Source organism: Dendrobates tinctorius, unplaced genomic scaffold (genome assembly GCF_039654945.1).
Source record: "Dendrobates tinctorius isolate UK_male_01 unplaced genomic scaffold, ASM3965494v1 ptg000005l, whole genome shotgun sequence".
Taxonomy (NCBI): domain Eukaryota; kingdom Metazoa; phylum Chordata; class Amphibia; order Anura; family Dendrobatidae; genus Dendrobates; species Dendrobates tinctorius.
This window is the reverse complement of record NW_027361673.1, coordinates 29,251,713-29,275,129: the sequence shown is the minus strand read 5'-3', so window position 1 is coordinate 29,275,129 and position 23,417 is coordinate 29,251,713. Positions and strand designations below refer to the sequence as shown.

The window sequence follows — 23,417 nt, the reverse complement described above, 5'->3', positions numbered from 1 at the left end:
CATACATATTCACCATCCCATAGTCGAGTGCCCATATACTCATCACACGTCCTTCATCTCATAGTCCCATGCCCATATACCCATCATACATATCCTCCATCCCATAGTCCCGTGCCCATATACCCATCATACATATCCGCCATCCCATAGTCCCATGCCCATATACCAGTCATACATATCCTCCATCCCATAGTCCAGTGCCCATATACCCATCACACATCCTCCATCCCATAGTCCCGTGCCCATATACCCGTCATACATATCCTCCATCCCACAGTCCAGTGCCCATATACCCATCACACATCCTCCTTCCCATAGTCAACCATTACGACATCATAATGAGCGGCGGGGCTTGCAACCTATGATGACATCAGCGTCGCCATGGCAACCACTATGACATAATGAGGGGAGGGGCTTGATACACACACACTTTTTCCCCATTATGTAGATAGGGGCAAAATTGTTTGGTGAATTGGAACGCGCGGGGTTAAAATTTCGCCTCACAACATAGCCTAGGACACTCTCGGGGTCCAGACGTGTGACTGTGCCAAATTTTGTGGCTGTAGCTGCGACGGTGTGGATGCCAATCCCAGATATACATACATACATACATACATACACACACTTGAGCTTTATATATTAGCTATACAGGTCTGGTAAAAATTAAGAGATCACAGCACAGTTTTATAAAAATCAGCTTCTCTACTTGTCTGACAGCAAATCCATTCCAGTGCTAATTGAATTCCAACCAGAGTACACCTCATTCTGCTTAATATGCTTCTGATTAGGTGATAATCTGAACTAAATCTTATTTAACGAAGGAAAGCATAAAAAGCCCTGCTGTAGTGTTCACAATCCTCTTGCAATAGGACAAGCTGGATGGCAAAACAAGTGCTAGTAATATCCCAAAAGTAATAGGAATGAAAAAATAACTTTTAACCATGCCAAAGGAGTTGAAAAGAAAAGTCTTGAGTGAGGAAAAGAAGGGCTCAATTCTGGCTTTACTAGCAGAGGGATACAGTGAGGGTCATGTTGCCTCCATCCTTAAAATTTATAAGATGGCAGTCCATTACAACAAGGTCAAGCAGCAGACATTGGGGACAACAAAACAACAGACTGGCAGAGGGCGAAAACGACTCTCCACTGACCGGGATGACTGTCATCTTGTTCGAATGTCACTCAGCAACCACAGGATGACATCAAGTGACCTACAAAAGAAATGGCCAATGGCAGCTGGGGTGAAGTGCACGGCAAGAACAGTTCGTAACAGGCTCCTAGAGGCAGGGCACAAGTCATGTAAAGGTAGAAAAAAGCCTTTCATCAATGAAAAGCAAAGGTGAGCCAGGCTGACGTTTGCCAAAGACCATAAGGATTGGACCATAGAGGACTGGAGTAAGGTAATCTTCTCTGATGAGTCTAATTTTCAGCTTTGCCCAACACCTGGTCGTCTAATGGTTAGACGGAGACATGAAGAGGTGTACAAGCCACAGTGTCTTGCACCCACTGTGAAATTTGGTGGAGGATTGGTGATGATCTTGGGGATGCTTCAGCAAGGCTGGAATTGGGCAGGTTAATCTTTGCAAAGGATGTATGAATCAAGCCGCATACAAGGTTATCCTGGAAAAACAGTTGATTCTTTCTGCTTAGGCAATGTTCCCCAACTTTGTGGAATGTTTTTTCTAGCAGGACAATGCGCCATGCCACACAGTGAGGTCAATCAATGTGTGGATGAAGGAGCACGACATCAAATCCCTGTCATGGTCAGCCCAATCTCCAGACCTGAACCCCATTGAAAACCTCTAGAATGTAATCAAGAGGAAGATGGATAGTCACAAGCCATCAAACAAAGTAGAACTGCTTAAATTTTTGTACCAGGAGTGGCATAAGATCACCCAAAAGCAGTGTGAAAGACTGGTGGAAACCATGCCAAGATGCATGAAAGCTGTGATTAAAAATCATGGTTATTCCAGAAAATATTGATTTCTGAACTATTCCTGAGTTAAAACATTAGTATTGTTGTTTCTAAATTATCATGAATTTGTTTTCTTAGCATTATTTGAGGTCTGCAAGCACTGCATTTTTTTGTTATTTTAACCATTTCTCATTTTCTGAAAATAAATGCAAAATTTAGTGCTTGGAAATTAGAAGACACGATGTCAGTAGTTTATAGACTAAAAGAGCAATTTACAATTTACTCAAAAATATATTTATAAAGAGAGAAATCAGACAAACTGAAAATTTTGCAGTGGTCTCTTAATATTTTTCCCAGAGCTGTATGTAAGTGTGTATATATATATATATATATATATATATATATATATATAAATATATATATATACACTCACTGGCCACTTTATTAGGTACACCATGCTAGTAAGGGGTTGGACCCCCTTTTGCCTTCAGAACTGCCTCAATTCTTCGTGGCAGAGATTCAACAAGGTGCTGGAAGCATTCCTCAGAGATTTTGGACCATATTGACATGATGGCATCACACAGTTGGCGCAGATTTGTCGGCTGCACATCCCTGATGCGAATCTCCCGTTCCACCACATCCCAAAGATGCTCTATTGGATTGAGATCTGGTGACTGAGGAGGCCATTTGAGTACAGTAAACTCACTGTCATGTTCAAGAAACCAATCTGAGATGATTCGAGCTTTATGACATGGCGCATTATCCTGCTGAAAGTAGCCATCAGATGTTGGGTACATTGTGGTCATAAAGGGATGGACATGGTCAGCAACAATACTCAGGTAGGCTGTGGCGTTGCAACGATGCTCAATTGGTACCAAGGGGCCCAAAGAGTGCCCAGAAAAAATTCCCCACACCATGACACCACCACCACCAGCCTGAACCGTTGATACAAGGCAGGATGGATCCATGCTTTCATGTTGTTTACGCCAAATTCTGACCCTACCATCCGAATGTCACAGCAGAAATCGAGACTCATCAGACCAGGCAACATTTTTCCAATCTTCTACTGTCCAATTTCGATGAGCTTGTGCAAATTGTAGCCTCAGTTTCCTGTTCTTAGCTGAGAGGAGTGGTACCCAGTGTGGTCTTCTGCTGCTGTAGCCCATCTGCCTCAAAGTTCGACGCACTGTGCGTTCAGAGATGCTCTTCTGCCTACCTTGGTTGTAACGGGTGGCAATTTGAGTCACTGTTGCCTTTCTATCAGCTCGAACCAGTCTGCCCATTCTCCTCTGACCTCTGGCATCAACATGGCATTTCCGGCCACAGAACTGCCGCTCACTGGATTTTTTTTCTTTTTCGGACCATTCTCTGTAAACCCTAGAGATGGTTGTGCGTGAAAATCCCAGTAGATCAGCAGTTTCTGAAATTCTCAGACCAGCCCTTCTGGCACCAACAATCATGCCACATTCAAAGGCACTCAAATCACCTTTCTTCCCCATACTGATGCTCGGTTTGAACTGCAGGAGATTGTCTTGACCATGTCTACATGCCTAAATGCACTGAGTTGCCGCCATGTGATTGGCTGATTAGAAATTAAGTCTTAACACACAGTTGGACAGGTGTACCTAATAAAGTGGCCAGTGAGTGTATATATATATATAAATTATATAAAGCTGAATGTGTGTGTGTGTATGTTTGTATGTATGTGTGTATGTCCGGGATTGGCATCTGCACCGTCGCAGCTACAGCCACAAAATTTTACACAGTCACACTGAAATTTTAACCCTGCACGTTCCAATTCACCAAACAATTTGGCCTATTATTCTTATCATTTATATGGTGTTATGGTCCTTCTGTAAAGCTGGAAATAACACAATTTATTACCGTGCACAGACTGCAGGAGGAGCCCAGTATCACACAGGATAGGATTAGATACACGGCTCAGCAGTCAGTATCACACAGATTAGGATTAGATACACAGCTCAGCAGTCAGTATCACACAGGAGAGGATTAGACACATGGCTCAGCAGTCAGTATCACACAGGAAAGGATTAGACACATGGCTCAGCAGTCAGTATCACATAGGATAGGGTTAGATACACAGCTCAGCAGTCAGTATCACACAGGATAGGAATAGATACACGGCTCAGCAGACAGTACCACACAGGATAGGATTAGATACACGGCTCAGCAGTCTGTATCACACAGGATAAGATTAGATACATGGCTCAGCGGTCAGTATCACACAGGATAGGATTAGATACACGGCTGAGCAGTCAGTAACACACATGATAGGATTAGGTACACGGCTCAGCAGTTAGTATCACACAGGATAGGGTTAGATACACGGCTCAGCAGACGGTATCACACAGGATAGGATTAGATACACTGCTCAGCAGTCAGTATCACAAGGAATAGGATTAGATACACGGCTGAGCAGTCAGTAACACACAATAGGATTAGATACACAGCTCAGCAGAAAGTATCACTGTCACGGTCACGTGTGTCTGGACGAAGCGAGTACTGCAAGGCGAACCCAAATGACACATGTGACCCTGGATACACCGCCTCCAGTGGGGCAAATTTAAATAATAAGATGTGCAGCTCAATACACCACCTCCAACTAGCGAATTTAGATATCACACGTATATATACAAAAGTCTGGAAACCCCGCCTCCAGTAAGGCGAATTTAAACAATAAATAATAATTACGTGCACTTAACCAAAGAAACTAAAGTGCACTACCGCTCACCACCACCGGGGCAACTTACAACAAACAACACCACAGTGCAATAATTCTAATGGCCACCGGGGGCAATCACACCACTTTGGCACACAGCCAAAGGAAAAAAGTTCACTTGTGCATTTGAACTGTCAGATCCAGCCAGGATCATGACAATCACACAGGAGAGGATTAGGTACACAGTTCAGCAGACATCATCATACAGGATAGGGTTAGATACACAGCTCAGAAACAGGATGTGCCAAAGGAGAAGACATTTTCATTCCAAGAATTCCACTCATTCCATCTGATTTTTTTTTTTATTTTAAACGCCTCCAGTTTCCAGTTCAACTGCTATTTGCAATGTCCATTAACAATGCTCAGGGACAGTCCTTAAAAGTAGTAGGGATCGATTTTCAATCTCCATGCTTTTCTCATGGTCAACTTTACGTGGTCTGTTCAAGAGTTGGAACTGCCCAAAATCTGTTCATCTGTGCACCGAAAGGAAAAACCAAATCTGTAGTGTTGAATATATGATGTGAAATGTTTTTATGTGCAATATAATCATTATAATTTGTTATAACTAACCACAGTTGGTTACTGTGCCCAGGCAAGGGCTCTTCAGCTAGTCTATATATAAAAGTGAATGTATGTATGTACAGTATGTGTGTGTGTGTATCACCAACCAATCACGAAGCATCTTTCATTTCACCAGAGCTGTTTGAAAGAAGCTGAGCTGTGATTGGTTGCTATGAGCAACAGTTTTCCTTGCAACCAATCACTAAGTATCTCTCATTTCACCAGAGCTGGTTAAAAGAAGCTGAGCTGTGATTTGTTGCTATGAGCAAGTTTTCCCACTTAACAACACCTCAGCAGACACTGACATGGTGGTAGAAATCGAGCATCCCCGGGAACATAAGCTCCCAGCCATCGTCTGCCCCCCAGAAAGGAGCAGAGAGCACATGACAGAAATGAATCCCTCCTCCCTGCCCATATACCCATCACACATCCTCCATTCCATAGGCACATCTTCCCTCTTAAAGGGATCATTGGTATGGAAGTTAGGGTAAATCCATCCAGCATTTTGGTCTTGACCCCAGGCCTCTCATAAAGGGATCCCCAGTATGGAAGTTAGGACCATTCCACTCTGTGCTTTGGTACTGACCCCAGGCATCCCCGGTATGGAAGTCAGGGCAATTGCCTTCAAATGCTTTGGTACTGACCCCAGCCTCTCTTAAAGGGATCTCCTGTATGGAAGTTAGGGCAAATCCCTCAGAGCTCTGATTCTGACCCCAGGGTTCTATTAAAGGGATCATTGGTATGCAAGTCAGGGCAAATCCACTCAGCGCTCTGGTTCTGACACAAGGCCCCTCTTAAAGGGATCCCCGGTATGGAAGTGAGGGCAAATCCACTCTGTGCTTTGGTACTGACCCCAGGCCTCTCTTAAAGGGATCTCTGGTATGGAAGTTAGGGTAAATCCCTCAGCGCTCTGATTCTCACTCCAGACTTCTATTAAAGGGATCATTGGTATGGAAGTCAGGGCAATTCCACTCAGCGCTCTGGTTCTGACGCCAGGCCTCTCTTAAAGGGATCCCCGGTATGCAAGTTAGGACTGTTCCACTTAGTGCTCTGGTTCTGACCCCAGGCTGATGGGATGATGTGGGATATTAGGGGTAGTAGTCCGGTGGCTCTGGCTGACGGGATGATGTGGGATATTAGGGGGAGTAGTCTGGTGGCTCTGGCTGACTGGATGATGTGGGATATTAGGGGTAGTAGTCCGGCGGCTGTGACGGGATGATGTGGGATATTAGTGGTAGTTGTCCGGTGTCTCTGGCTGATGGGATGATGTGGGATATTTGGGGTAGTAGTCCGGCTGCTGTGACTAGATGATGTGGGATATTAGTGGTAGTACTCCGGTGGCTCTGGCTGACGGGATGATGTGGGATATTAGGGGTAGTAGTCCAGTGGCACTGGCTGATGGGATGATGTGGGATATTAGGGGTAGTAGTCCGGTAGCTCTGGCTGACGGGATCATGGGATCATGTGGGATATTATAGTGAATGTGGCTATGCGGAGTGGGCGGGGCTCTACACTCATCTTTATATATATATATATATATATATATATATATATAATCATTATAATTTGTTATAACTAACCGTAGTTAGTTACTATGCCCGGGCAGCGCCGGGCTCTTCAGCTAGTGTATGTATGTGTGTGTGTATATATATATATATATATATATATATATATATTCACACACTAGCTGAAGGGCCCGGCGTTGCCCGGGCATAGTAACTAACAGTAGTTAGTAATAACAAATTACAAATTATAATGATTATATTGCGCATAAATTGTCGCTGTCTGTCATCTCCTCCTGTATATAGTATATACATGTATGTCATGTCCCCTGCATATAGTAAATACTTGTATGTCATCTCCTCCTGTATATAGCATATACTTGTATGTCATCTCCTCCTGTACAGTGGGGAAAAAAATTATTTAGTCAGTCAGCAATAGTGCAAGTTCCACCACTTAAAAAGATGAGAGGCGTCTGTAATTTACATCATAGGTAGACCTCAACTATGGGAGACAAACTGAGAAAAAAAATCCAGAAAATCACATTGTCTGTTTTTTTTTTCATTTTATTTGCATATTATGGTGGAAAATAAGTATTTGGTCAGAATCAAAATTTCATCTCAATACTTTGTGATATATCCTTTGTTGGCAGTGACAGAGGTCAAACGTTTTCTGTAAGTCTTCACAAGGTTGCCACACACTGTTGTTGGTATGTTGGCCCATTCCTCCATGCAGATCTCCTCTAGAGCAGTGATGTTTTTGGCTTTTCGCTTGGCAACACGGACTTTCAACTCCCTCCAAAGGTTTTCTATAGGGTTGAGATCTGGAGACTGGCTAGGCCACTCCAGGACCTTGAAATGCTTCTTACGAAGCCACTCCTTCGTTGCCCTGGCGGTGTGCTTTGGATCATTGTCATGTTGAAAGACCCAGCCACGTTTCATCTTCAATGCCCTTGCTGATGGAAGGAGGTTTGCACGCAAAATCTCACGATACATGGCCCCATTCATTCGTTCATGTACCCGGATCAGTCGTCCTGGCCCCTTTGCAGAGAAACAGCCCCAAAGCATGATGTTTCCACCACCATGCTTTACAGTAGGTATGGTGTTTGATGGATGCAACTCAGTATTCTTTTTCCTCCAAACACGACAAGTTGTGTTTCTACCAAACAGTTCCAGTTTGGTTTCATCAGACCATAGGACATTCTCCCAAAACTCCTCTGGATCAACCAAATGCTCTCTAGCAAACTTCAGACGGGCCCGGACATGTACAGGCTTAAGCAGTGGGACACGTCTGGCACTGCAGGATCTGAGTCCATGGTGGCGTAGTGTGTTACTTATGGTAGGCCTTGTTACATTGGTCCCAGCTCTCTGCAGTTCATTCACTAGGTCCCCCCGCGTGGTTCTGGGATTTTTGCTCACCGTTCTTGTGATCATTCTGACCCCACGGGGTGGGATTTTGCGTGGAGCACCAGATCGAGGGAGATTATCAGTGGTCTTGTATGTCTTCCATTTTCTAATTATTGCTCCCACAGTTGATTTCTTCACTCCAAGCTGGTTGGCTATTGCAGATTCAGTCTTCCCAGCCTGGTGCAGGGCTACAATTTTGTTTCTGGTGTCCTTTGACAGCTCTTTGGTCTTCACCATAGTGGAGTTTGGAGTCAGACTGTTTGAGGGTGTGCACAGGTGTCTTTTTATACTGATAACAAGTTTAAACAGGTGCCATTACTACAGGTAATGAGTGGAGGAAAGAGGAGACTCTTAAAGAAGAAGTTACAGGTCTGTGAGAGCCAGAAATCTTGATTGCTTGTTTCTGACCAAATACTTATTTTCCACCATAATATGCAAATAAAATGAAAAAAAAAACAGACAATGTGATTTTCTGGATTTTTTTTTCTCAGTTTGTCTCCCATAGTTGAGGTCTACCTATGATGTAAATTACAGACGCCTCTCATCTTTTTAAGTGGTGGAACTTGCACTATTGCTGACTGACTAAATACTTTTTTTCCCCACTGTATATTGGCCACACCTGTCCATGAAATAGCCTTGGAGTCAATTGTCCAATTACTTTTGGTCCCTTTAAAAACAGGGTGGCACATGTTAAGGAGCTGAAACTCCTAAACCCTTCATCCAATTTTAATGTGGATACCCTCAAATGAAAGCTGAAAGTCTGAACTTCAGCTGCATCTGAATTGTTTTGTTTAAAATTCATTGTGCTAATGTCTAGAACCAAAATTAGAAAAATGTTGTTTCTGTCCAAATATATATGGACCTAACTGTAGTATATACCTGTATGTCATCTCCCCTGAATATAGTATATACCTGTATGTCATCTCCCCCGTATATACTATATACCTGTATGTGATCTCCAGGTTCCCTCCCATCTGTACATGGTGGAGGCGCAGTGTTCTCACAGCACAGATCACTTCAGAGTGGCGGCTCCACCCCCTGAGTGTAGTAACATTTAGTTAGAAATTGTAAAGAAGGACTAATTTAGAGTGGCATTAGTTGTAGCTGTATAAATAAGTTTAAAGCGAACCAGGCATTGTCAGGTGGGCGCTGTTACACCGATTAAAATGATACCTGGGTTGGAGACATCCGTCTTGTGTTTCTTTTTTTAATCTGTGTTTGAATTTTTAAGTTAATAAGATGCTTCATGCCAGACAAAGAGAAGTTCCTGATTCTGAGCTCCCCCTGCAGTCTGTGTCAGAGGGTGGTCTGTGTCGGCAAGGTAATAAATTGTTATTTACAGCTTTATAGAGGGACAATAACACCATAAACTATCAACAAGGAAAACTGTTGCTTTTATTTATATATATATATATATATATATATACTAACTGAAGAGCCTGGCGTTGCCCGGGCATAGTACCTAACTGTGGGTCCCGCTGTCTTCCTTAACAGCCCCGCTCTCCACCCGCCATCACGCTCTCTCCTTCCACAGCCCCGCTCTCCATCTACCATCACGCTCTCTCCTTCCGCAACCCCGCTCTCCACCTGCCGTCCCGTTCTATCCCTCCGCAGCCGTGCTCTACAGCTGTGTCACGGAGTCCCTCCACAGTACCGGTCGCTTCGTCCACAGCCCTGCTCTCCTGCTCTCTCCCTCTACAGCCTCGCTGTCTTCTTTCCTCCACAGCACCACTCTCCATGCACCACACGCAGTGACGCCGGGACCAGGAGAGAGAGGTGCGCAGATTGTTAGTGTGGGCGGAGCTAGAGCGGAGCTGCAGCGCATGTGATTGGGCGGTCTGCGGGGGCGTGGCCTAGCGCGGTCGTCCGGAGTGGGTGAAGCTGGGTGGAGTGGGCAGAGCTAGAGCGGAGCTGCAGTGCTTGTGATTGGGCGGCCTTTGGGGAGCGTGGCCTAGCGCTGTAGTAGGCCGCAGTAGAAGCCGGGGACTAAATTTAGGCCGGGAAGCTGCAGGGGAGAGAGGGATAGCGAAGTTAGCGACGGGGAGTGCCAACTGATCCGGGACAGGGTTGGGAGGGTGCTGGCACTATTCGGCCCTGAAGACTGTCTTCCTCCACAGCCCCGCTCTCCATGCACTGTCCTGCTGTATCCGTCCTCAGCCCCGCTCTGCTGCTTCATGATTGGTTGGTGTCCCACTCTGCTGCTTTGTGATTGGTTGGTGATACACACACACATTCAGATTTATATATAGAGATATATATATATATACAGTTGTGGCCAAAAGTATTGACACCCCTGCAATTTTGTCAGATAATACTCAGTTTCTTCCTGAAAATGATTGCAAACGCAAATTCTTTGGTATTATTATCTTCATTTAATTTGTCTTAAATGAAAAAACACAAAAAGAATTGTCCTAAAGCCAAATTGGATATAATTCCACACCAAACATAAAAAAGAGGGTGGACAAAAGTATTGGCACTGTTCGAAAAATCATGTGATGCTTCTCTAATTTATGTAATTAACAGCACCTATAACTTACCTGTGGAATCTAACAGGTGTTGGCAATAACTAAATCACACTTGCAGCCAGTAGACATGGATTAAAGTTGACTCAACCTCTGTCCTGTGTCCTTGTGTGTACCACATTGAGCATGGAGAAAAGAAAGAAGACCAAAGAACTGTCTGAGGACTTGAGAAACCAAATTGTGAGGAAGCATGAGCAATCTCAAGGCTACAAGTCCATCTCCAAAGACCAGAATGTTCCTGAGTCTACCGTGCGCAGTGTCATCAAGGAGTTTAAAGCCCATGGCACTGTGGCTAACCTCCCTAGATGTGGACGGAAAAGAAAAATTGACAAGAGATTTCAACGCAAGATTGTGCGGATGTTGGATAAAGAACCTCGACTAACATCCAAACAAGTTCAAGCTGCCCTGCAGTCCGAGGGTACAACAATGTCAACCCGTACTATCCGTCGGCGTCTGAATGAAAAGGGACTGTATGGTAGGAGACGCAGGAAGACCCCGAAACATAAAAAAGCCAGGCTGGAGTTTGCCAAAACTTACCTGGAAAAGCCTAAAACATTTTGGAAGAATGTTCTCTGGTCAGATGAGACAAAAGTAGAACTTTTTGGCCAAAGGCATCAACATAGAGTTTACAGGAGAAAAAAAGAGGCATTCAAAGAAAAGAACATGGTCCCTACAGTCAAACATGGCGGAGGTTCCCTGATGTTTTGGGGTTGCTTTACTGCCTCTGGCACTGGACTGCTTGACCGTGTGCATGGCGTAATGAAGTCTGAAGACTACCAACAAAGCTGGGTCTCCCTCAGAGGTCATGGGTCTTCCAGCAGGACAATGACCCAAAACACACTTCAAAAAGCACTAGAAAATGGTTTGAGAGAAAGCACTGGAGACTTCTAAGGTGGCCAGCAATGAGTCCAGACCTGAATCCCATAGAACACCTGCGGAGAGATCTAAAAATGGCAGTTTGGAGAAGGCACCCTTCAAATATCAGGGACCTGGAGCAGTTTGCCAAAGAAGAATGGTCTAAAATTCCAGCAGAGTATTGTAAGAAACTCATTGATGGTTACCGGAAGCGGTTGGTCGCAGTTATTTTGGCTACAGGTTGTGCAACCAAGTATTAGGCTGAGTGTGCCAATACTTTTGTCTGGCCCATTTTTGGAGTTTTGTGTGAAATGATCAATGTTTTGCTTTTTGCTTCATTCTCTTTTGTGTTTTTTCATTTAAGACAAATTAAATGAAGATAATAATACCAAAGAATTTGTGTTTGCAATCATTTTCAGGAAGAAACATTATTATTTGACAGAATTGCAGGGGTGTCAATACTTTTGGCCACAACTGTATATTAGATTAGATATTTATTATACGGGGTATTGCGTGTGGAGTGAGTGTGGCTATGTGGAGTGGGCATGGCTTGACACACACACATACTTACATACACTCAGTTGTATATAGATATATTATATTCACTTATATTTGTTTTGTGTGTGTAAACATTATATTTGAACATGGTATGAAATGATATTATGGTCTTCAATGGAGAATGTAAAAGAGGTTGGACAAGGAAATTACATCACAATTTTTTTTTTGTTAAATAATACATCTTTATTTAGCTTGCAAATCCGCAGACAAATCCTCATGAAAAATCCGCATGAAAATCCGCATAATAACGCACGGATTTCAACTGCGTTTTCTGCCAAGTGAGGAAGAATCCATGCAGATTTTTACAAGAGCAAATCCTCAATGTGTGCACATACCCTTACACTACTCCTCTGCTCCTAAGGGGTCTTTCACATGTCTCTGTCTCGGGTACGTGTGGTGACCATTTTTACACATACCAGAGACATCCTGGCGCCTGAGAATTAGCTGTACAGCAAGCGCTGTTCCCCGGTGCCGGGTGCTGAAGACTGCTCTCATCATTCTTCTCTGCTCTGCCGGCGATCATCACGAGCAGGGGAGAATGATGATAGTTATATTCAAGTGATAACAATGAGAGCAGGTGGTAGCTGATAGAACTATTACTCCCATCAGCCTACACCTACTGTGACTAATAACAGTGACAGCAGGAGCGGCTGATGGGAGTATTCATCACCCGCCTGCGCAAGAAATAAAAAATCCAGCGTGGGTTTCCCTGTATTTTCTATAACCAGCCAGGCAAAACTGACAGCTGGGGGCTGCACCCGTCAGCTGTCAGCAAGTCTGGTTATCAAGAGTAAAAGGCTCCCCATGCTGTTTTTTAAATTATTTAAATAAATACCGTATTTTATGGATTATAAGATGCATTTTTCCCCTCAATTTGGGGGAGAAATGGGGGTGCATCTTATAATGCGTATATACCTTACCGGTACTGTTGCTGCAGGCTGGGATGAGGTGGTGCCCGGTGGTGCTGCTGGGGTCTTCAGTGCTGCTGGGGGGTTTCCGGTGCTGCGTGGGGCTCTGTCGACATTTTGTAAAAGGCCACAGCCCCAGCAGTTTTGTGGTTTCCTGTGCGGTGGACTCCGGGAAAATGGCCGCCGGGGGGCGGTGCATTCGCAGATGGAGATCTTGGCACCAAGATCTCGGGAGATGAGATTTCAGCGCTGAAATTTCACTATATGAATGTCTGTGGAGATGTCGGCATACAGTATCTTTTCAAAGCAAAGGCTAAAAGCTAACAGAGTGTATCAACTATATTTTTTACTAATTACAGCCATATACTGAACATACCTTTTTTCCAATCTATACTTGTTTTCTAATAAGTATAGAAACTTGGCTATGTATTAATGTGATCAGCGTTGCTGTAGAATGGCGCTCAGCGACACAGATCACATCACTACATAGCGCTATCCTAAGAAAAACACAAGAACATCACAGGTGGCAATAAGTTCTGATGAAGGTCTGCAAAGACCGAAACGTTAACAAGCTTTTGGATTGCCATTAAATTGTGTTTATCTTCTACAAATTATGATTGCCAAGTTTCCATACCCTACCTGGGCACCTCACCATCTTACCAGCAGTGCCGTATATCTCTCCTAGTATACTTGCTTTCTTTTCATGATCATTGGATCAACCATCTTGAAAGAGCACCTATCATTTGTAAAAAAACAAACTATTATATACCTGCAGATATGGCATTAATCTTGTGTAAATAAAATGCTGCCACTGGCCGCCTTGCTGAAAGCGCAGCAACAGGGAGAAACTTATATCCTCCAGAGAACCGTTGGCTTGCAGTCCTAGAGGTGTGCATGCAGCAGATATATTCATCGCTCACTATATTGTGAGCGGTGGCCTGTATTCACTCCCCAGAACTTTGATTGACAGTTCACTCTACATCGCATCTGGGCAAATTGACCTCATATGTGCTGGTAAATTGCGTTTTTTGACTATGGCAGGTTCCTTTTAAAGGGAGTCTGTCAAGACAGAATGGTTGTTCAAATCAAGTACAGGCGCACGGTGGCCAAACATTTAAGTGCACCTGCTCACCTACTCTTTTCCCTCTATCTTCACCCCTCATCTTTAATAAACGAACCTGGCTTTAATGAGCCAGAAAAGGGTGGAGATAGAGGCAAGATAAGTAGGTAGGAGGATGTTTGGCCAAAACAAGGGTGCACTGAGCGTGGGAACTTGGTTTGAATAGTCATTCTGGGCTGACTGGTTCTGTGTAAATTGCAGTTAATAGAATTCAGACATAAGCTTTAGGCTATGTGCCCACGTTGCGTGTTAAAACGCACACAGAAAACCGGACTCCTTCCCAGAAATCGCACGTTTTTTTCCGCGCGATTTCACAGCGATTTTACCGCGATTATGATCGCGATTTTGCCGCGATTTTCGCGTGCGATATTCAAGCACTTTCCAAGCGATTTGAAGCATCGCTTGGAAAGTGATTGACAGGTTGGTCACACTCGTCAAACATAGTGTTTGACAAGTGTGACCAGGTTTTTACTATTGAGGCTGCCTATGCGGCATCAATAGTAAAAGATAGAATGTTAAAATGCTAAAAAAAATAAAAAAATCAGGGTATATTTACCTTCCGGCGTCCCGCGCTGTCATCTCGGGCCTCAGCGTTCCCAGCGATGCCTTGCTAGACCTGTGATGACGTAGTCTCGCGTTGCTATAGCGATCTCGCGAGACCACGTCATCATAGGGCCTTGCCGCAAGGCATTACTGGGAACGCTTAGGCCGGGAATGCAGCGCGGGACGCCGGAAGGTAAATATACCCCGATTTTTTATTTTTTATTCTTTTTTTTACAGGGGTATGGTACCCAGGGCCTGGAGGACAGTCTCCTCTCCTCCACACCGTGGGTACCAACCGCACATGAGACGCTTAACTTCCCGCATGGTGGGCATAGCCACATGCGGGAAGTAAGCGATTCTCATGCATTCCTATGGGAGCGGAATCGTGGCAATTCTTTGCGATTCCGCACAAAAGAATGAGCATGCTGCGATTTTTTCCGCAATGCGATTCCGCCGCGGAAAAAAGCGCAGCATTAGCACAGCATGTGCGGAATGCCATAGGAATTCATGGGGGCGTTCTGTACACGATTTTTAAACGTTTTCGCGCCGAAAATCGCGGCAAAAACGCTTAAAAATCGCTACGTGGGCACACAGCCTTACAGCTGCCCCCTGTAACCTGGGGACCACAAGGACCGCTGTGCAGGGAGGTGGAGAAACTTAGCTGCAACCATCATCTATTGTGAATGGTGTTTCATTGTAGTCCGAGTGAAAACTGCAAGATTTAAGGATTTTTCTTATATACGAGTGTGATGGCTTGAAAAATAAAATTTTACAAATTCTTAAAGAATATGTTTGACATAAAAACTTTATGATACATTTTCCGATAATACCTATTAATAATTCTTCAAATTAGAAGAACATGTAATTACAAATATAAAGCTGCATGTAATTCAAGAAAGTTCCAAATACTTTGATTTGTTATTGAAGGACTTGGGATTTCCAGCTATGACAGCGAGCCTGAAAAAGCTGCTAAGAACATTGACAACTGCATGAAGAAAGTTATAAGTGTCATTCCATTTAATCAGCAGAACAGCACCCCTGTATATTTGGGAGCCACAGCAGGAATGAGACTTCTCAGGTAAGTGACTTATTAGGAAATGTGTCAGATTTTCCATCATTACATCGCAAGACACAGTTTCGTGCCAATGAGCACCGTACAAATTATGTCCCTCAGTGGGAATCTTGGGGACTATTGTTGGATGTGCCGTATGTGATTACATGCTACTCATTCAATACATGGATCAGATGTGTGAACATGCCTATGATTTGCTATACAGATACTGTGCCTTATCCGTTATTTAAAGCTTACAAATTCTAAACCGTAAAATATCTTTAAAGAGATTTTCCTAAAACACTGCATGTACTATAAAGGAGAATACTAGGGCGCACATGTGTATTAGGCCTGATATTGAAGATCTACTTTCCATGTTCTCAGTGTTTTTTTTCCCTTTAAACTACTTAGGTTGAAAAATGAAAGTGCTGCTCAAGGAGTCCTTTTCAGTATTGAGAACTACTTCCAAACCCAGCCATTTGATTTTAGAGGAGCTCACATCATTACAGGTCAGGAAGAAGGGGTTTACGGATGGATTACAGTCAACTATTTAATGGGAAATTTCTTAGAGGTGTGTAAAAAAAATGCATGCTTTCTATTCCACTTTTAAGCCTGGTAGGTCATATATCTCATAATCATTCTTTGTCCAGTTTATGCAGGTCTGCATGAATAAGTAGTCACCAATATCGGAAAAGTAGTTCAAGGTGACATGTTGCTCAGGGGGTTTCAAGATACATGGGAGTCGTAATGGGGGACAATAGCTTATCAAGTAGGACAAGTCAAAGCATGGCTTCTGAAATGATTGTCCACTTTAATGGCTGATGGTGGAGGAGCATATGACCAGCTTATGTCCATCAGCATCTTCCAATTGAAAAACCCTTCATGTGTGAAGCAGGGGACACTTCACAAAGAGAGAGAACCTGTAAAACTTTTATATCACGAGTGCTGCAAAATCATGTCCTCAACATGTTTACAATAATAAAGGAGACAATCAGTTTAAGGAAGAGTGAGGTGGTTGCATGTTTAACCCCTTTATCCTCCAAAGGGGGTTTGCACGTTAATGACGACGCCAATTTTTACAATTCTGACCCCTGTCCCTTTATAAGGTAATAACTCTGGAACGCTTCAAAGGATCCCACTGATTCTGAGAATGTTTTTTTGTGACATATTGTACTTCATGATAGGGGTAAAAAAAGTCAATATAATTTGCGTTTATTTGTGAAAAAAATGGAAATTTGGAGAAATTTTGCAATTTAAATCAGAGATTTGTCACACAAAATAGTTACTAAATAACATTTCCCACATGTCTGCTTGACATCAGCACAATTTTTGAAACAATATGTTTCCTATTAGGAAGCTATAAGGGGTAAAAGTTGACCAGTGATTTCTCCTTTTTCCAACAAAATTTTCAAAACCATTTTTTTAGGGACCACCTCACATTTGAAGTCACTTTGAGGGCTCTGTATGATAGAAAATACCCAAAAGTGACACCATTCTAAAAATGGCACCCCTCAAGTTGCTTAAAACCACATTCAAAAAATGTATTAACCCTTCAGGTGCTTTACATGAATTTTTGTAATGTGGAAAAAAAGGAACATTTAACTTTTTTTTCACAAAAATTTTACTTTAGACCCATTTTTTTATTTTCACAAGGGTAATAGGAAAAAATGGATCAAAAAATTTGTTGTGCAATTTTTCCTGAGCATGCCGATACTCTATGTGTGGGGGAAAACCACTGTTTGGGAGCACGGCAGGGCTCGGAAGGGAATTGGCACCGGTTGCCTTTTTAAATGCACAATTTTCTGGAAAATTTAGAGAGCCCCTGATGTACCTAAACAGTGAAAATCCCCCAGAAGTAATAATAGAGAATGGGGAAAGCTAACCAAGCCACCAGGAAAAAGAGCAATATATTCATAAATAACCTGAGGCACAAAAATTTTTTTAATTTTGCAGAAAAATATTTATTGAACATGGAACATGAAAAATACAGACTCCCCAACGTTTAGGCTAAACTAATCCTTTATCAAGGGTTTATCTATAAAAAGAATAACCATAACATAAAATCAACAAAATATGTTGGGAAAATTTTCATTATCATACAAAATCAATTCTTTAATCAGATTATGTAGATATTTTTTGCCAGCATAAATAAGAAAAAAGAAACAATTCCATCCAGTAGGTGTATCATAATTTTCTGTTAAGAAGAAAACACATTACATATGTAAGTATATGCGCACATATAAAAAGTAAAAGTGTATATAAAAAAACAAAACAATAAGATGAACCCCAGAATAATACCTGTATAATCAAGTGTTCCACTCTTAAATGTTCTAAAGGACAAAACAAAAAGGGAAAATTCTAAGTGTCCAAAAATAAAAATATAGCCCAAGAGAATAAAAGAAAGATGCCATAAACAGACCTGTATTAAATGCACACAATGAGTACAGGGTCCCCTGTACATGATTAAGACCTGAGGCGTCGAAACGCGTTGTTCTGTAGTCATCCGACAGATATGCTGTACCTGCTGGAATTTTAATATGCAATGGCACAATAAAATGGATTTTTAATTTTCCATTCCTGGCGCTGGAACTTCTTTTTTCTTTCCTATTATTGATTGACTGCCTAGTCAAATCCGTGCGCAGGATCTGGATCCTACCAGCAAGGCAGTGCGGTGAGCTGGATTAATTTCTCTCTTTTTATACTTGATTATACAGGTATTATTCTGGCGTTCACCTTATTGTTTTGTTTTTTTATATACACTTTTACTTTTTATATGTGCGCATATACTTACATATGTAATGTGTTTTCTTCTTAACAGAAAATTATGATACACCTACTGGATGGAATTGTTTCTTTTTTCTTATTTATGCTGGCAAAAAATATCTACATAATCTGATTAAAGAATTGATTTTGTATGATAATGAAAATTTTCCCAACATACTTTGTTGATTTTATGTTATGGTTATTCTTTTTATAGATAAACCCTTGATAAAGGCTTAGGCTGGTTTCACATTTGCGTTTTTTTTCGCGGTATTTTAGCGCTAAATAGCGCATGCGTTTTTTTTCCTATACTTTGCATGGGATGCGCTTATGTGCGCATACACATGCGTTTGTACGCGTTTTACCGCGCATGCGTTTTTTTGCGGTATGCGCTCGGGCGCACAAAATGCAACCTGTTGCATTTTTTGAGCGTCCGACTTGCCTCAAAAAAACGCATGTGCGCGCAATGCGTTTTTTTACAGCAAGACACCCATTATAAGTCTATGGTGAGCATATGTGCGCATTGGCATGCTTATGTATGCGTTTTTTTGCACATGCGTTTTTTTTTTTACCATTAGTTTAGACAATGGAATTTAGGGGTTTGGGTTAGAGTTAGGGTTGGTTAAGGGGGTTTAGGGTTAGGGTTAGGGACAGGGCTGTGGAGTCGGAGTCGTGGAGTCGGAGTCGGTGCTCATTTTGGTGGAGTCGGAGTCGGAGTTGGAGTCGGTATAAAATGGACCGACTCCGACTCCTAAAATATATAATAAATTGGGTACAGTAATTCAATGCAGGATGTGCTGAATATTTTTTCATAGGAATTTGGGAAAGTTATGAAATGTCCTATAAATGGCTGTTCTATTCCTGATCTAAGGCTACATTCACACACAGCGTTTTTCCTGTGTTTTTTGAGGATACGTTTTTCAGCTGCAAAAGCTGATCATCTTTTTAAAAAACCGCATCACCTGAAAGGTTTTTGAGCTCATAGATTATGTTTTCAATAGCAAAAGCAGATTAGAAATCTGCTCTATCTATCCATTTATCCATATCTGTCTATCCATATCGTATCTGTACCAAAAAGAATGAAAACCGGGTAGTACACCAATATATATTCTGTTCTATCTAAATATCTTGATTATGGGATCATAAAAATGATTAAATGTCTGAGGTTCACATTGTACTACAATAAATTTTTCACTTAAATATAAGCAATATGTGTGGGAGTCGGAGTCGGAGTCGTGGAGTCGGAGTCGGAGTTGGAGTCGGAGTCGGTGTAAGAGAAATTGAGGAGTCGGAGTCGGAGTCGGAGTTGCAGGTTTGGCTTACCGACTCCACAGCCCTGGTTAGGGTTAGGGTTAGGGTCAGGGTTAGGGTTAGGATCAGGGTATGGTTTGGTTAAGGGTTAGGGTCAGGGTTAGGATCAGGGTATGGTTTGGTTAAGGGTTAGGGTTAGGGTCAGGGTTAGGGTTAGGGTCAGGGTATGGTTTGGTTAAGGGTTAAGGTTAGGGTTAGGGTTAGGGTCAGGGTTAGGGTTAGGGTTAAGTATGGCTTGGTTAAGGGTTAGGGTCAGGGTTAGGGTTAGGGTCAGGGTTAGGGTTAGGGTCAGGGTTAGGGTTAGGGTTAGGGTCAGGGTTAGGGTTAAGTATGGTTTGGTTAAGGGTTAGGGTTAGGGTTAGGGTCAGGGTCAGGGTTAGGGTCAGGGTTAGGGTTAGGGTCAGGGTTAGGGTTAAGTATGGTTTGGTTAAGGGTTACGGTCAGGGTTAGGGTTAGGGTCAGGGTTAGGGTTAGGGTCAGGGTTAGGGTTAGTAAAGTCATAGTTTGGGTTAGTGTGAGGGGCCACCTAATGTTGGAAAAAAATGCAAACGCGGTAAAAACGCACTAAAAACGCATACAAACGCATAAAAACGCTGCGTTTTTTTCATGCATGCTCATAAAAATGCTTGAAAAAAACGCAGCAGTTGTATGCTTTTGTATGCGTTTTTTCAATGCGTTTTTTTGCGGGAAAAACGCGCTGCAAAAAAAAGCAAGTGTGAAACTAGCCTTAGTTTAGCCGAAACGTTGGGGAGTCTGTATTTTTCATGTTCCATGTTCAATAAATATTTTTCTGCAAAATTAAAAAAATGTTTGTGCCTCAGGTTACTTATGAATATAATCCCCCAGAAGTGACACCATTTTGAAAACTAGACCCCTCAGGGAACTGATCTAGATGTGTGTTGACCACATTGAACCCTCAGGTGCTTCACAGAAGTTTATAACGTTGAGCTGTGAAAATCCAAAAATCACATTTTCCCCTGCCTAAACAGTGACAAAAAACCCACAAGTGACCCCATTTTGGAAACTAGACCTCTCGGTGAATGTATTTAGATGTGTGATGAGCACCTTTAACCCCCAGGTGCTTCACAGAAGTTTATGTGTTGTTGAAAATTAAAAAAAAAATCACATTTTCCCCACAAAAATGTTATTTTAACCCCAATTTTTGCATTTTCATAAGGGTAGCAGGAGAAATTGCACAACAAAATGTAAGGAGCAATTTCTCCTATTACCCTTATGAAAATGCAAAATTTGGGGCCAAAATAACATTTTGGGGGAGACAATGTGATTATTTTTTTATTTTCACAGCTCAACGTTATAAACTTCTGTGAAGCACCAGGGGGTTCAAGGTGCTCACCACACATCTAAATACATTCCCTGAGGGGTCTCCAATCCAAGGAAAAGAAGGGCTGTCATCCCTCTGCCTTTTTTTGAAAAGCTGTTCTCATGCTCAGTTTACTGTGAGCCAGACGATGAACTGGCGTAACCTTCATGACGTCACCGCTAGCACCGTGAGAAAATTCTCATCATACTATAATCTAGATATAGCAGAGATGGATTACGGCGTAATCCATATTTGGGGAATCTACGTCTTTTTTTGGGAGGTCCCCCATAAACTAACCAGTAAAGGCTAATCAAACATCTGTGAGCTATTATTAATTGCCTGGGAACCTTTTGGGATATTGTCACCTTTCCCAGATTAGTAACATCAGCCCCCAGCCGTGTTAGTTATGAAAATTTCATAGGAGTCCTGGCCATTTTTTAAATTTAATTAAGATCAGGCGACAATTATGAGAGCTGCCTTCAGCACCCGGCGCCTGGGAACAGCTACCGTATTTTTCAGACCATAAGATGCACTTTTTTCCCAAAAAATATTTGGGGAAAATAGGGGTGCGTCTTATGGTCGGAATATACTTACAAATCCGGTGGTGGCGGCTCCAATGCAGCCTCCCTTCCCTTCCCAGGCTGGTGCGGCTGTGGTGTGGTGGTGCTTTGTGGTGCTGCAATGGCGAGCCTCTGTGGTGCGGCGGGCCTCCGCCGGCATTTCGTGAAAGCCCCTCAGCTCCATTGCTGCGATGTGGTGGCCTCCGGGAATATGGCCGCCGGGGGCGGCGCATGCTCAGATTCAGATCTAGTCCTGAGATCTTGTCTCCCGTTGCTGAGATCTGAATTTGAGCACAGAGCGGCACTGCCACTGCCCCAGGACAGAGCCGCGCTGCCACTGCCCCAGCACAGAGCGGCGCTGCCACTGCCCCAACACAGAGCGGCGCTGCCCCAGCACAGAGCCCAGCCGCCCCAGCAGAGAGAGCACAGTCACCCCACAGAGCACCGCCGCAAGACAGAGCACCGCCGCCACACCAGTCTTGTTAAGGGATTTCCCGGAGGCCACCGCACCAGCTTGGACCACCAAACAACCCCTGTGACCACTCCTCCACCTGTGCCGATCCTTTCCCTGGTAAGCTGAATTCAGACTGTAAGATGGACCCCCATATGACACATTTTTTCCCCTATTTTCCTTCTGAAAATTTGGGATGCGTCTTATGGTCCGGTGCATCTTATAGTCCGAAAAATACGGTAACTGTACTGCTTTTCCAAAGTGCTGGTTTGTGTCATCTGGACACACAGACGGCATACGGATGAAACATGGATGTGATGCACGGACAGCAAACAGATACATGGTTGTCACATACGTACATACGGATGTCACACGGACATGGACCACGGATATGAACAGTACTGATTTTTCCAGTTCAGAAATCATCAGGATGTGTGAAGGAGTCCTTAGATTGTACAAAATGTGCAAGAGCACAACAGGGTACATTGTTAGCGTGGGTGGTCTGGAGCAGGAAACCTCAGGAGTGGAACCTCTGGACCGTGGCACCGAGGGGCCCCGGGCGAGCTGCCAGGTGGAACCGACCCCTATACAGGGACCGTTAGGAGCAGGCCCAGGGGTTCGAGTACCACGGTAGCCGGTACCGAGAGGGGCGGCTCAGGATGGACCAGAGTAAGACTGTGAGACTGGAGTAAAGAATGACAGAACAAGACTGGAACCAGGAGACCGGAAAGAAGTGAGACAGAAGACTGGAACGAGAAGGAATGACAGGAGTAGGAACACTGGAGACAGGACTGGAGTAGGACGGCTGGAACACTGGAGACAGGACTGGAGTAGGACGGCAGGAACGCTGAAGGCAGGACTGGAGTAGGACGGCAGGAACACTGGAGACAGGACTGGAGTAGGACGGCAGGAACACTGGAGACAGGACTGGAGCAGGACGACAGAAACACAGGAGGCAGAACTGCGGAAGAGAACCAGGAACACGGGTAGCAGGACTGAGAGGCTGCTGCAGAGAGCAGCCGAGAACGGAACTGCAGGAGCAGAGAGCACACGATGAAGCGAGGCCAGAGTGCTAGGAAACACAACGATCAGGCGCCTCCCTCAGGGGGAAGCGGCCTGATATGGCCCCGTCTGATCAGCCATTGGTCAAAAGGTGCTTCCGGGTCAGGGCACAGCCGGAGCATAAGAAGTAGGAAGGAGGCGCGGCCGCAGCCTATGGCGCATGCGCATAGCATGCATGGAGGGCATCAGTCGTGAGCCCGTCTCAGGTGACCGCCGCGGCCGTCGGGTGGAGAGAGGCGGCGGCGTGGGAGCGGAGGCCAACTGCGGCGTGGGAGC

General features: G+C 43.7%; 1 protein-coding gene across 2 annotated transcripts in view; it reads left to right on the top strand.

Annotated features, from left to right (window-relative positions):
• ENTPD3 (ectonucleoside triphosphate diphosphohydrolase 3) overlaps positions 1-23,417 on the top strand; it is a 120,065-nt gene that overhangs the window by 65,283 nt on the left and 31,365 nt on the right. For both annotated transcript variants that reach the window (XM_073569119.1, XM_073569108.1), the window contains exons 4-5: positions 15,553-15,703; positions 16,088-16,247. In XM_073569119.1, the coding sequence (XP_073425220.1) occupies positions 15,553-15,703; positions 16,088-16,247 (311 nt within the window). The remainder of the gene's footprint in view (positions 1-15,552; positions 15,704-16,087; positions 16,248-23,417) is intronic.